Source organism: Lutzomyia longipalpis, chromosome 1 (assembly GCF_024334085.1).
Source record: "Lutzomyia longipalpis isolate SR_M1_2022 chromosome 1, ASM2433408v1".
Taxonomy (NCBI): domain Eukaryota; kingdom Metazoa; phylum Arthropoda; class Insecta; order Diptera; family Psychodidae; genus Lutzomyia; species Lutzomyia longipalpis.
Window position 1 is genome coordinate 50,837,480 of NC_074707.1, and position 14,056 is coordinate 50,851,535.

General features: G+C 31.9%; 1 protein-coding gene across 2 annotated transcripts in view; it reads right to left on the bottom strand.

Annotated features, from left to right (window-relative positions):
• The window catches only part of LOC129786770 (ETS-like protein pointed), a 29,311-nt gene that overhangs the window by 6,413 nt on the left and 8,842 nt on the right, over positions 1-14,056 (bottom strand). The window contains exons 1-4 of one of the 2 annotated variants that reach the window (XM_055821993.1): positions 11,228-13,406; positions 9,453-9,569; positions 7,517-7,720; positions 7,258-7,401 (exon numbers count right to left, since the gene is read on the bottom strand). In XM_055821993.1, the coding sequence (XP_055677968.1) occupies positions 7,258-7,401; positions 7,517-7,720; positions 9,453-9,569; positions 11,228-11,384 (622 nt within the window). In that variant the 5' untranslated portion in view covers positions 11,385-13,406. Of the gene's footprint in view, positions 1-7,257; positions 7,402-7,516; positions 7,721-9,452; positions 9,570-11,227; positions 13,407-14,056 lie in introns of those variants that run through there. The other variant, XM_055821992.1, reaches the window with a different exon arrangement.

The window sequence follows — 14,056 nt, forward strand, 5'->3', positions numbered from 1 at the left end:
TCACCTTCGTTGGCAACAACAATAAGAACAGAAGGAAAAACAAACGAATGAAAAATAGAGAATTAAACCACCAAAAGGCTATAACCTTTTTTCATTCGATTTTCTTGTGTGGCTCTTTAGAGCATTTCTGAATATATAACACGAAAAAACACTTTTGTCTTTTGGGAATTTTCTTTTCTCATTTTTTTTTCAACAGTTCTGTTCCTCCTCGTTGGCTTTTACTGCACTCCCAAACACACACTCACACACAATTTAAATAGAAAAAAAAAACAGTCTTTTGTCTTTGAGAAGAAGAAGGTTTTTTTTTTGCAAGAAGAATAAATTGTTTTCTATAGATGAAGTAAATTTTTGAGGGACAGTGCGTCAAAATGATGTAGATTTTTCTTTATGTTGCTATTCTTTCTGATTTCACAATCCATCTTCATTGGTACAATTTTTGTTCTATAACTCCTTGCGGAGAAGGTGTTTAAGAATGAAAGGAAATTTAAAATAAAAAGATATATCTTCATCCCATCACTGAACACTGTCACTTGTTAAAATCGTCACAACATCATTAATGTACCGCAGCAGCACACAATCAATGAATACCACCACAATCCACGTGCACAAGATGCATTTTTTTCCTCAATATACACAAACTTTATCCGGAGGAAGTGAATGAAAGACTATGGGTCCGGACACATCCGTCGCGTCTCTCCTGAGTTATCTCACATTTGAGCTCCGCACAACCAACCGAATTCAACCAAGAGTCTCGGGCGTTTTGTTATCCCACCGAAAACGCTGTTGATTGCCGGAGAACTAACTCCCGTGTGTTTGGCTATACTTTTGTGTCGCTTCACTCCAACACAATTTCTACTCTTTCCCTCTTACGTATAGCAGCTCTATCCGCGTTTTTTTTATTCTCAATTTTTTTCTGGTCTTTTTTTTTGTTGGGGGGTAAGAGAGAGAGACACGTTTCAGTGTATCGTCTTGTGAGACTACCAAATTGAAAATGAAGCTTTACGACGCAACTCACCCAGCATTGAGCGCATTCGCCTCGACTGCTCAACGATCGCTTTAAAATACTCAAGTACAATCATTCCACCACATTACACTGCATGTGGTAGATCACAGACATCAACATACATCAAGACAAGACTTTTGCACTTACACAAGTAAACACCTAAGATTAAATGATTTTAGAGTTAAAAAAATAAAAGATATTTTTTACATTTTTATGATTTGAAAAATTTAAGTAACAAAAGACTATGGCACTAGCATTACCCGCCAAAAGTTTTCAGATGAGCAAAAATTGTGTATTTTTAAGACTAATAAAGTTGCTTTATCTCTAGTTTTGGATAATGGATTTTTAAAAATCTATCTGTTTTAGAAAGGTGAGATTCCTACATTTCCTAAACTGATAGATTTTTTTAAAATCAATTAACAACAATCGGACCATTTTTGCTAACTCGGAAACTTTTGGTGGGTATTGTATATTTTATCTATTGCGAATAAATAGAACTAAAAAAAAATGCTTTCTTATTTTAATATAATAGGTTAGAATCCTAGCTATTTTATACATTTGCAAGTAATAAAATGTATGGTAGGTAGCTACAACTACACATTCATTCACCTTCTTCTCTTGATAAATTAAAGAAGTCAATGGTCAATGTCCCCCCAGGCTGAAGAGCCCGGAGAAAACTACGTTGGAATATTCAATGTACATTCTGTATGTATTACTATACCATGAAGCTTCAAATTGTCCGCAATATATACAGGGTCTTGGGGCACTTTTGCAATATTCTTAACGGTGGAAAAAAACGATACATCAACATTGTGTATTTGTATGTATAATTGCATTTGAATTTTCACTGTCTCTTTTTTATTCATTCACTTCTTTTTTTTCCCATCTTAATATCCCCACAGTCTCCTCTCGAAGACGACAAATAAACTCCCCATGATATTGTTCCATCTTGAAGGACATTTAATGAATTTCCATTAAAAGAAAATAAAACACAGATAATGTAAATAAAAATTATTCTACATATATTAATTACAAATTTATCACCTCTATACAGTTCTGTGAAATAAATTAGATTTTCTCCCTGTAGAATTCTTTATTTATTTTTTTTTAATTCTCTTTTATTAATATATAGAGAAACACTAGAGATTGTTAATGCGTTTATGGTTGAATAAAAAGAAGCAAACGGAAATATGTTTTGCGCAACCACCTGTCTTCATGTTTTTTTTCTCGTTTCCATCTCTCTTCCTCATATTCCATCCCATATAGCATAAACTACATATTCACATAGCGATTCCTCTCAGATCCCATTGCACCCATACTATGTGTGTACACAAATGCACCACACAGCCTTTTAGTAGGAGTGTTAAATTAAAGAGGGAAATCGGAGAGAAACGACAGACCTCAGGCGAAAGCAACCTAATACCTACTTATAAAGAGACTTCTTTGAGAGGGAATATTTTATTAATTGAGCTTCTGTCATATATATTGTTATGTGTGTTATATATGTACGTATATATGTATTTAATATTGCAATTTTACAAAACTAAATAATATTTTCAATTAGGTTTTGCGCAGCAAAGTAAATAGACTCCCTGACATTGTATTTTCAATGTGATTTTCCGATCTTAAGCACCCTCTTCTAACTAACAAGACTTAGAACCTTCCTTAAGGTATGAAAACTTTAAACTTAAAATATTTTGTAAGTTCTGTTTGTCTAAGGAGTTTAGGGCATAAGAAAAAAAATACTCCATCATCTACCTTGCAATAAAGTCGGGGTTGTCTGTTACACTTTTTTTTTATTTTTTATACTTTGTGTGTTATTTCTCTTATATTAGGTTTTCGTTTCCCAACCGCTACTTAGCACATTTGTTTGAGAATATACCAGTAGAAAATATGCGAGAGACTATGTATAAAAAAGAACAACGTGAAGGCAAAAGAACCCGCACCGAAGCACACAACATCACACAGGTTTGTGTCCCTCCGTGTCTCATGTGAACTGGTCAAATTGAGGGAATTTCTCGAAAAGCATGGGAATTGGTCTGGCGCCCCCTTCTTTTCGCTTCGACCTCGCTCTTTAACGAGAAACACAAATAATAATACAACATAAATTGCCACGACAAGAGCTTAATAGTGGGTAGGAGGGAAATTAACAACAACTAAAAAGGACTATGGGAAAAATTCGTTGTCCTCTTTTTAAAGTTTTTCATTGCATAAACATGAAATAATATGAGTAAAAATTTTGAAAGAATTGACTAAAAGAAACGAAAAGAAAAAATAGGGGAAATTAGTTTTATTAAAATTCAAAAAAAATCATCTCTTAGGGGCTACGCCAAGGTTATGAAGCCCGAAATTTTTAACTATATATTTCTAAAAAAAAATCAGTTGGTATCAAGAAAAGAAAAATGGGTTGTAATTTTGTATCATATTCATACATAATAGAATCTTCTTCATGAAAGGACATTTTATGCAAATAGATTTTATTTCTTCATATAATATTTCAAGTGACCTCCCCTTTTTTCCAATTCGCACGTTGAAATCTTTTTAACCCCTTATACCGAATATACATTTAGGTAGGTAGGTAGGTAGGTACCTATTATATTATACATCATTTTGATTCCCCATTTTCAATCTCTATATCCACTTATTTTGCTACCCTCCTCAACTTTTACATTCCTTTCAATTGGATGTTTATGGCACAAACTCCAATTTCGTCAAGAAAATATTCTTTGCTTTCCTCTCCTGATTCTTAATTTTTTTTTTTGTGAACATTCAACTATATTATGCTCAATTGTCATCACGACCACTCCTATATCCGGATGAGTTGTTCCTCCAACATATTCCCTCTCTTATATTTTAATGTGCCTCTTTCATGTGTGTTCTTTTCAAGTGTTTAGTCCATTCATTGAATGACAGAGTGAGAGAGAGACAGAGAGAAACCCGCAGAGTAGAAAAAAAAAGTATCGAGGGGAGAGAAAAAAATCTCTCACATAGGTAATTCTCAGCAATATGGTGACGCTAATAGAGAATACACCGGAAGTAACATTACTATTTGTCTGAAAAATTCATAATACAACTATCAATAGAAGAGACAATACACGACCCATGCCAACATACTAATACATTCGTTTTTTTATTGCCATTTTATACAATTTTTTTTTTTTTGAAATAATATTATTAGGCACAAGTTCTTTTCAAAAAAAAATTATATATTCTAGGCAAATAAAAAAAACGAAATTTAAATTAGAAAACCTTTTTTTAAAACCATCAAAATCATTCACAATCCTGTAGAATTTATAAATTATTCATATGTAAATTAATATAAGACCTCTTGGTGGTTTGATAAATACTATATACATACCTGCAATCTAACAAGGATTAGTACAAATTTTGATTTTTTTTTTCATTTTAGAAAATTAGCAGATGATTGACTCTTTAATTCTTTCTTCAATTTTTATTAATATATATTTCAAAAAGGATTTAAAAATAATTTAATACGAGAGGAAATAAAAAGATTTCTTGACTTTGTTAATGTGGTAAACTCTTCTGCAGGTGATATTGTACTGAAATCGAAAGTACTGTTGTGAGACAGGTGTTAACACGGCATTACAACTTCTTGAAAGAATTCACTGATTTTCTAATTATATTTAAATATATACCTATGTGCATGCAATTAATACAAATTCTCTGCATTGACTTTAAGGAGAGTAACCAATCACCAATTGAACAAATATTATATTTGTGTCGTAGAAAAAAGCAGACATTTAGGGAAAAAAAAATTTGTATGAATAAACCAAGTCATAAAGAGACTATGGCGTTGTTACAATGATTCTTCAAATATTTAAAATAATTATTTAAATAAGACTTTTTCGCTTTGTCTCTCTATAATGTGTAATTTCTCGTGTTAGTAAGTTTCTCTTGTCTCTCTTTTTTTCTTGTTGTGTAGTTGTTCGGGAAATACCATGCAGACCCCGTTACGTGGTGTGGACATGAATGAAAAGAAGACTCTTTAAGAACAAGATGAAGAGGAAGATGGTGCAAAAAAACAAAGAAATTTGTAGCATTTTTTGTCGTCATTGAGCTTTTAGTGTCACATATAGAGATAAACGAGATGATCTCTTCGAAGATCCAACTACGGAGATTCATCCCATTCATTCTTTTGCCAACAACATCTTCTACTCTGGTCCACGCGAGACACCGCAGAGGAAGTTCATGTTCATATACATATATGTAGAGGTACACATGGTATATATATATATGAATATATTATGTATGTATATAGCAATGGTTTAATAAAAAAAAAACGCGCATACAGTAAGTAGTGTGAAACACGTTTGAAACATAATTATATCAGATAAATAGTGAATGAAAGAAGAATATATTTGTAAACCAGTTCATTGAAAATTATATACTTGTCATCATTCCCTATTCCTCATCCTGATCATCTTCTCTATACCCCATGGTTGTACTCTCCTCATCCAATCCAATGTTAATAAGAATGGAAATAAACTTCAACATTGAAAATGTTTCATCGTATAAACTAAAACTTAAACGCATTATAATCTTTACACATAAACTCTGTGTTAGCAACATCCGGTCACCATTATAACGGATGTGTATGACCAACTGATAACATAATATCCAATGTAATGGATTATTTATCTTCTCTCTTTCTCTCCTCCATCGCTAAATCCATAACATTATGTATACACCACGATGTGCTGCCCAACTCAAAAAAAATTATTATTTTTAGTGATTTTGCACAATGGATTGTTTTCCACCATTTTCCCCCTCATACAACCCGTGTGTGCGGTGTGTTCATTCGACGGTTTGAAAAAAAAGCTCTTGAGATGTAACATAACAATGAAAATGAGAAAAATTCTAATGGACACACCATAAAAATGAATAAAGTCAATGATTGTTGCTAACTACATGTTCAGAGAGCAAGAGAGAGAGAGAGAGAGATGGCTAAGTAGTTTTTGAGTTAAATAAAAGCTACTGAAATAACATCTAAACACACTTTATACACATTATTGTTGCAGGAATAAATTTAATTTTCTTCACCTTGCCTCTGATCTCGAATAAATGGTGAAGAATCAAACAGAAGATTCCAAAGAACAATTACATTGTAGATTAAAAAATTATTTTCTGGAGCAAAAGACATTCTTTATGATATATACATACATATCCAAACTACCTCGTGTCCCCGCCATCAATGTATAAAATTGCAATTGTGAAATGTCTTAAAATAGCACCAATCATTTTCAATTAATTTGTGCTTTTGATCAAAAATATGCAGTGTTACATTTTCTTCCTTTGATATCGCAATACTCTCTCATATATATGTATAAATTCATTTTGCCATGGTTTTCGAGGCCACACCGGGACAGAAATAATTTTCATAAAAAGAAAACCATCAACTACACTTAACACAAGCGACTCTTCAGATATACCTACGATAATCTCAATATGACGAGAAAGTGAATTTAAAAAAAAAAAACTAATATGACCTATAATTTGCCACTACATTAGATATACTAACTAAGTACCTGCTGCATATTAAGAAAATAAAAATTATCTAGAATAAATGTTATATATAACTTTTTTTTTATAATGTCCTTTAGTGTGAAATATTATTATTATTCTCCTTTCAAACGGCATGTGCGCTCGATAGAAACTTTCCGGGAATAATAAAGTGAAAATAAAAGACCGGAAGAGAGGTAAGTGCACCTACTGAAACGTATTTGTCTGTTGATTGGTGCAACATAGGCTTCAATTGAGCTTTAAGGATCACAACGTGGTATACACACATGTAGATATCTTCAGAAGGGCAGGACACGTGGAACATTGACTCTCTTGAGCTATGTCGTTGTATGGCAATGCCCAAAATGAGCACTAAAATTTCAATTCAATATACTTTCAGGTGTTCCTATAGCAAACTCATTTTTTTTCTTGAAGACCTCCAACCCCCGAAGTTGTTCAACAATAGCTCCTTATTCAATGAAAGGAGACAGGGGATATAAATACCATGAAATCGGACGAGAGGAAGTTGAGGTATAGGAATGTAATGAAGTTGAAAGAGAATAAAATATTGTATGTAAGAAGATCAAATAGCAAATGATCGGAAAAGTCGTTGAAATTCAATATTCATTTCTTATAATAAACTGAGGGTTGCATATCGATGTGTTAGAACAGTTTTATGTATGTTGATGTTCTAAATGAATATATAAATTGTAAAAAAAAAATATTTAACTTACCATTAAAGCCTTTTGCAAGTGAGAAATCAATTGATGTAGGATTTCCAGACAATTTTTGATTTCCCAAATAATCACACAATTCTGCTGTACATGCAGGATCAAAGCTATTGGTCACTGTATTGCTTTCAAGGGAATTTTCACAATCTGCATTAAAAAGACAGAAAGACAGAGAGAAAGGGAAAAAATTATAAATAGAAAACTAATTAATATAACAAAATATTCATATCAATGCGTGACAAAAAGAAACGATTTAATTTACCTTTCTGAAGAATCTCCAGATGTTCCCAGAGTATATCACCTGTGTAGGGTGGGGTAATGGAAAGAAACCTTTCTCGACCCATTGCTACCATATCGCGACCTTTTAACCTCAAGAATGGGTCAAAATTTACATTTTCTAGGGAGAATTCCTTAATTGACCATTTTAGCCAATATACCACATGCTCCTCTGTCCACAATCGAGGATCTATCGAAAAATAAAATAAATACAAGAATAGAAATATATGTTTTTAATAAATTAAACAAAAAAATAAAACTTCTACTGACAGCAGAAAAGAAATTCTTATAACTTTTATTTTATTCATAAAAAAAAACATTCAATTAATGAGTTCAGTTTTAAAAATGCAAATTAGGAATCATCAATTTTATCAAAAATCTGTGGTGCCAGTGTGTTGGGGAAAAATACCTTGTTCATGTCCAAAATGAATGCTTTGTGGAAAATGAGAGAGAATAAAATTCATTAAGAGAAGTTTAGAAGTTATAACATTTTGATAATTTGTTGTTGCCTTTTGCCATCTTGTTAAATTAAATTAAAATAAAAAATCATGTTAACATTTAAAGAAAAAGACTTGAAGAGATAATTCACAAGAAACCTTTGGGGGAATACCCAATCTTTTGACCTTTAATATTATTATAAATTCACTTTATTTAACTTTTGAGAGAAAAAAATTAAATCACAAATGAATAAGTTTTACGTTCTTGTAATATATTCCATGAAAGGATTTTCAACACTAATTTGAGAGAAATTTTCTATTAATTGCCCCCTCTTTATTTGCCATCTAAATAGACCGCCTCTTACACTTGTGTCCCTGTGTTTTACGAAATTTCAATTAATCTCAAAGAGCTAAACTGGCGGGAGATTTATTTTCAACAGCCGCCACAAATTCTAACCATTTTTTTTTTATTAATATACCCTACACACCACAATAATTAAATGACAATGAATTATATTGTCATTTATGGTTTCTCTTTCTCCCTCACTCTATTTTATTTATGCTAAATATACCAACTTCTTTTCATTCTTTGTTACCCAATCACCACCACAATAAAACATATTGGATGTAAGTGAATAAGGGAATTATTGCAAAGATCTCTTCAATTTTATTTTATCAATTATATTTGAGCAAATTAAAATCTATTTGATGAATAAATTAGATAAAGAGACTCTTGATTAGACAAACTAATTGTGTGTGTGTGAAGAAAAATTTATATAAACACCCTCATATGTGCAGAGGGGGGTAACCAAAAGAAAAAAAAAATGAAAGAGAAAACATCTTTACGGAGCCACAATTGTGCAAGAACATCATCTCATCTGACAGTGACATAGTTTTTCAGAGAAAAAAAATATAACTATCATTCATCCACCATGTCCTCTCTTGTGAACTAAATGCACTTTTAGTGCATCCAATTTGTTCTTTGTATATTTTATATGTAGGTACATCGTACATACATTACCACACACCACACAGCTCATGTGCTTTATGTATAAAGATAGAAGATCGTCATTGGGGTAACCCAGAGAGCTAAAGTAACAAGTTAATGACTCTCATCCTTTTCACTATTTTTCTAATAATATCAAATTATGTAATGTCATATCAATATTAATGTAGTAATTTGTCTCCCTTAATTCCATTCACTGTCTTTTGCTCACAGGGAATGATTGAAAGGCTATGGGTGAGCTTCAAAATTTGTGATAAATCTTCAATATGAATTAGATGGTACCTATTTATAGGTAAGAATTTTTATAGTTAGCATGTAAGGAGCTGTGTTCATATACAATCAGTAATATTTAATTTTTGTACTAGATTTGAATTGTTACATTATATAATTACAATTTCTATGAGTGGAGATTTCTTTAATAAATTAGTAATTTCTTTGTAATTAATCAATAAAGAAAAATTAATAGGGATGTAAATTACCTTTGGTGATGTTCCTATTTTGCACTTCCTTCTCCCATGACGAGAAGGATGCCTTGAGTGCCTCTGAAAGTTTTTTATTCGTTCCAGGTGTCAACGGTGGCATTTGAGTGGGAACATCTGAAAGAATAGCAACAAATTTTAAAGACTCTTCCATATTAATTGCCTCACATGGAAGTTGTCGTTGTTTTTTTTCTTCATCCTTTCAAAACTCATTCACTGCAAATCAATTTAGAGATTTACGATCGTTAAATTTTTCTCTCACGTTTAAAAAACTCGCACGGTGTTTTTTGTACGAATTTCGTGAGGAAGAGGAGTATACAGAAAAAAAAGAACCAAATGTTGAAGAAAAAAAAACGAAACAGATCAATTTCATTTGCATATATCAATAATTTTAGTTATTCTGTTCCACTTTCATGAACTCTTGTGTGACATGAGTAAATTTTGAAGGGGGGATTTCTCATAATTAGACTTGCTGTCCGGTGCTTCTTCTTTTTTAGCTGTCTTTTTTTTCTTTTAATTTCTTTTAGTTTCCAAATATCAAAACATGTCAATGCAAATGATCATCGAAAGTTCTTGCCTAAAAAAAAAAATTCTCAGCTCTTTTCATCTTCCATTCACATCTTCCACACAAGATTTTAGAGAATTAGGAGATGCTATACAGTGTGAGCAGATATAAGGAAATTCTATGGGCAAAAAAAAACACAAACATCTACATATGTACGGCCACAAAAAAAAAAAGAGAAGAGAGATGATGATGACTGAAATAAGCCGACGGCGAGAATTATTTGATTAAACGATTCCCACAATATATTTTATTTATCCAGAAAATAAATCTAATAATGCAGACACAACTTTTTGTGCCATTTTCTTTGTTTCACCTGAGGGAATGCATCAAAGGAATATTTTTTCTTTTTTTTTTTCAGGATAAACACTGTAAAAATAAAGAGCTGCAAAAACAAAAATATATCTTCACAAGAAAGATAATTATATTAAGAATTTTTAAAGACAAAGCCAGAAAATTTCTTCATCGTCCAAAGCCCCCAAAAAATCTTGGACTTCTTGTTTCTTTTTGGTCAAAAAAAAGTGTCTTCTCCTCCTTCAACTTTGTACTGTAATTTTCTGTCTTCATGTTAGCTTTGAACGTGTCTTCAGAAATTGTATATAGCTGCCACCATCATCGCTTAAAGTTAATTTTAATATACACAACAGCATTAATATGGAACTTTCCTCCTAATATCCAAATCGAAAATTCACCAAGCGTGACAGTTGGGCTGAGAGAGGCAGAAAATGAAGAGAAAAAATACCATTTTAATAGCACCGTACTCCACAGACATTGTTTCAAAACTGTGGGAATCAATCGCAATGGCCCGCCATCACAAGACATGGAGGAGGGGGACGCTACAACATTAAACAATCGACTAACAAACAGCATAACATTGTTGTATATAGTATGCATATCATGAGTTTTTGTTTCTTTTTTTTCTTATCAAAAAGTTACTTATAAAATAATGTGAAAACAAGCAAGTTGTCTTCAAAATATATTATCAAATTCTTTCATTTTTTATTTAGAATTTTTCTGTAAATTTAGATTAAGAGAAAAAAAGTTAGAAATTATTTTGTTAGCAAATAGTGATTTGTTTTATCTATAGTCCCTTTGTAAAATACATAATAATCACAGAGGAATTTGTATTATATATTTTTGATATGTTTTTTGGTATAACATAAATGTTCCTATTTTAAGAGAAATCTACTTTATGGATATAGTATATACCAACCTCTAGGCTTCTGTAGAGATTTCATAATGGTGTGAGTTTTGAGACCCATTCCAGATATTTTATTACACTGATAGCTGCTGAAGAAATTATTGCTACTTCCTCGGATTGAAGTCTTTATTCTATTGTCACTGAACCATTCAACCCACTCATTTGTCATTTTAGTGCCTCAACAAGCAACTCTAACAATTCTCATTTCAAAAATTCCTTAAATATCTTGGCTATATGATTCTTTTACTTTTTTATTTGTTGAAAGTTTGTTTTTTATAATAAGTTCTAAACACACAGCAGGACCTCACTGATAGAGATGAACCAGATTACCTTACAAAATCACTGTGTGTTTCTTCACACCAAAAATTGCGCAAATTTACATTGATTTCAAAAATTAAATTTACTTTTGTATCAGTTTTTTTTATTAGTAATTTATGGCTCCTTTTAGTAACTTCCTTTATAAGTTCGTTTTCTTTTCTAAATAATGTAAAAACTCACGAGAATTTTTGTCACTGCATTTTCACTACCAATTTTACAAATTTATTTTTAACTTCCAGCGATCTTTATTATTTCTTAAACTCGTTTTTTTTTTGTTTTAATATAAAAGTTGTACCCCCATTTGTTGTGGATCTTTACGCATTCACAGTAGCATGAAATATATAGTTTATTTGCCCTATATTAGCACTGTCTCACTTCTACTTTTTAATACAGTAGCATTTGGCTGGTACAAAGTGATCAGTGGGTTGAAAATGGAGCAAAAATGGGACATAATTTAATTTATCCTCCCACCAGAGATATATAACTTGAGCACCATCACGAAATTGAGCACGCATCCACACCAAAGGTATCACGAAGATGTTGATGAATATAAGTCGAAAATTTGCTGCGTGTCTCGTGAATTAGTACACAGAGTGTCATATAATTACATCCACATATTCAGTCGGAAGGAAATGACGAGTAATCCATCAATGGAGGAGCTCTATCAGAAGCACTTTTATCACAATCTTTCTTTTTTTTTTGCACACAACGTCTTACAAAGTTGGATGATTTTCTTCACATATACAAATCGTAGGCGTATTCGTGCGTAGATTTACAAAAAAAAATGCCGCCGTAATCAATGAAAGAAAAGTTCCACGATAAGTTTGTCACAACACATCATCATGTTGAATTTAAGCAATTTTCGCACACAATGTACCCACTTTTTGTCCACATCCTCATATACAAGAAAAGTTAGTAATACTCAAGCAACAACAATAAAAAAGTCTCAACACAGCTCCTTTATAACTTTTTCATTTTCTTCTTTTTTTTTGCCTTGAGATCATCTACGGTAAAAGTTGGTAAAGTTGGTTTCTTTGCACGGAATAAATGTGTTGAATTTTTATTTTAGATGTCGCAAAAAAACAATTCACTCTTAGACCATCGTGCGCTCGCAAAGAAACGAAACGCATGCGTCAACAGCGAGTTTTGTACGGAACACTTGGGTTGAAACTGAAACACAACTTAGGGAACACAAGGCATGAATGAAAACAGAATGAAAATGTGTAAAGCGGAAACGAACCATGTATATGTATGCAATCACTTCTCATCACTCTCATTCACTACATATACACTACAACACCAAGTAGTATGTAGTTATCTTCCCTCTCGCTCAGCTTATATATTCATTTTGAAAATAGATTTTAGAGAGATGAGAAGAACCTAAAACGGAAGGGGGTCTAGGAGCGCAAAAAATCAACATGTGTATTGTATATGTATATATCTTCTAAAAAAAATACCAACACTGTCACATTTCAGCATTCATTCTCTCCCATTTGGATTCCTGTACTACACTCTAATAAATGTAGTTATATGAAAATATTACATAGGTACTATTCTTTTAGTTATTTTTTAAAATAAATTTTAAGGTAGTTAAATTCATTTCTTTCTGTTCTCCCTACAGTGGACAAGATATCCATAGTAATAGTATGTATACTTTCAGATTGAAATTAGTATTTTAGAAAAAAAAATTATTTTATTAAGATTCCAAAAGATCATCCCTAAATAAAAAAAAGTATGATTTAAGTATTATAAAATTTAAAAAAATCATTTCAATGTCCCTTTGTTTAGTAGAGATTTGGCTTAAAAAAAATTCAGTTAGTCAGAACATTTTTGACAAAAAAAAAGATCAAGAGACGACGCTGAAGCACCTTATGAAATGGCATTACATGTACTTCAACGAGCCATTTCCGGTGTCTCCTACAATTCTCTCTCACTCTCCCTGCATTTACTCCCCATAAACATTTTCTTTTATTTCGTCATTTTTCCCTTCTTTTTTTTTACTCTCTCATTTTCTGTGGTCTGTATTGTGAAAAAAAAAGAGTCTACATATACATAAATATATGTGTAGCAAAATACAGAACAGAATACGATTAGGCAATATGATCTCTTACCTCTCCCCCCCTTGTCCCTTGCCTCCCGTAAATCTACGGTCACGCAGTATATTTTATCCACTCTTCTCCCTCCTATTCGCAAGCATAGAAAACTCGCACGTAGTCATTTTTTTTATTTGGCTTGTTTGTGGATTTGTGCAGTTCATTCATAAAATGAATTGAGAGGCAAGGAGAGAGAGACTCGTAGTGGAAATTACACACCAATCACACACTCATTCACAAAAACACATTTTCATTTCTCTCTCTCTTCCTCCTTTTATATCTCTTTCTTTCGGCATTCTTCTCAGTCTCTCTTTCACCTTAGCATTCACTTTCTCACTCTTTTATGCACTACGCGGGCGACAGTCTTTCTTAGATTCATATATACATATGTACATAATAACTATAGGTACACATTTTTTAGCGTCTTCCA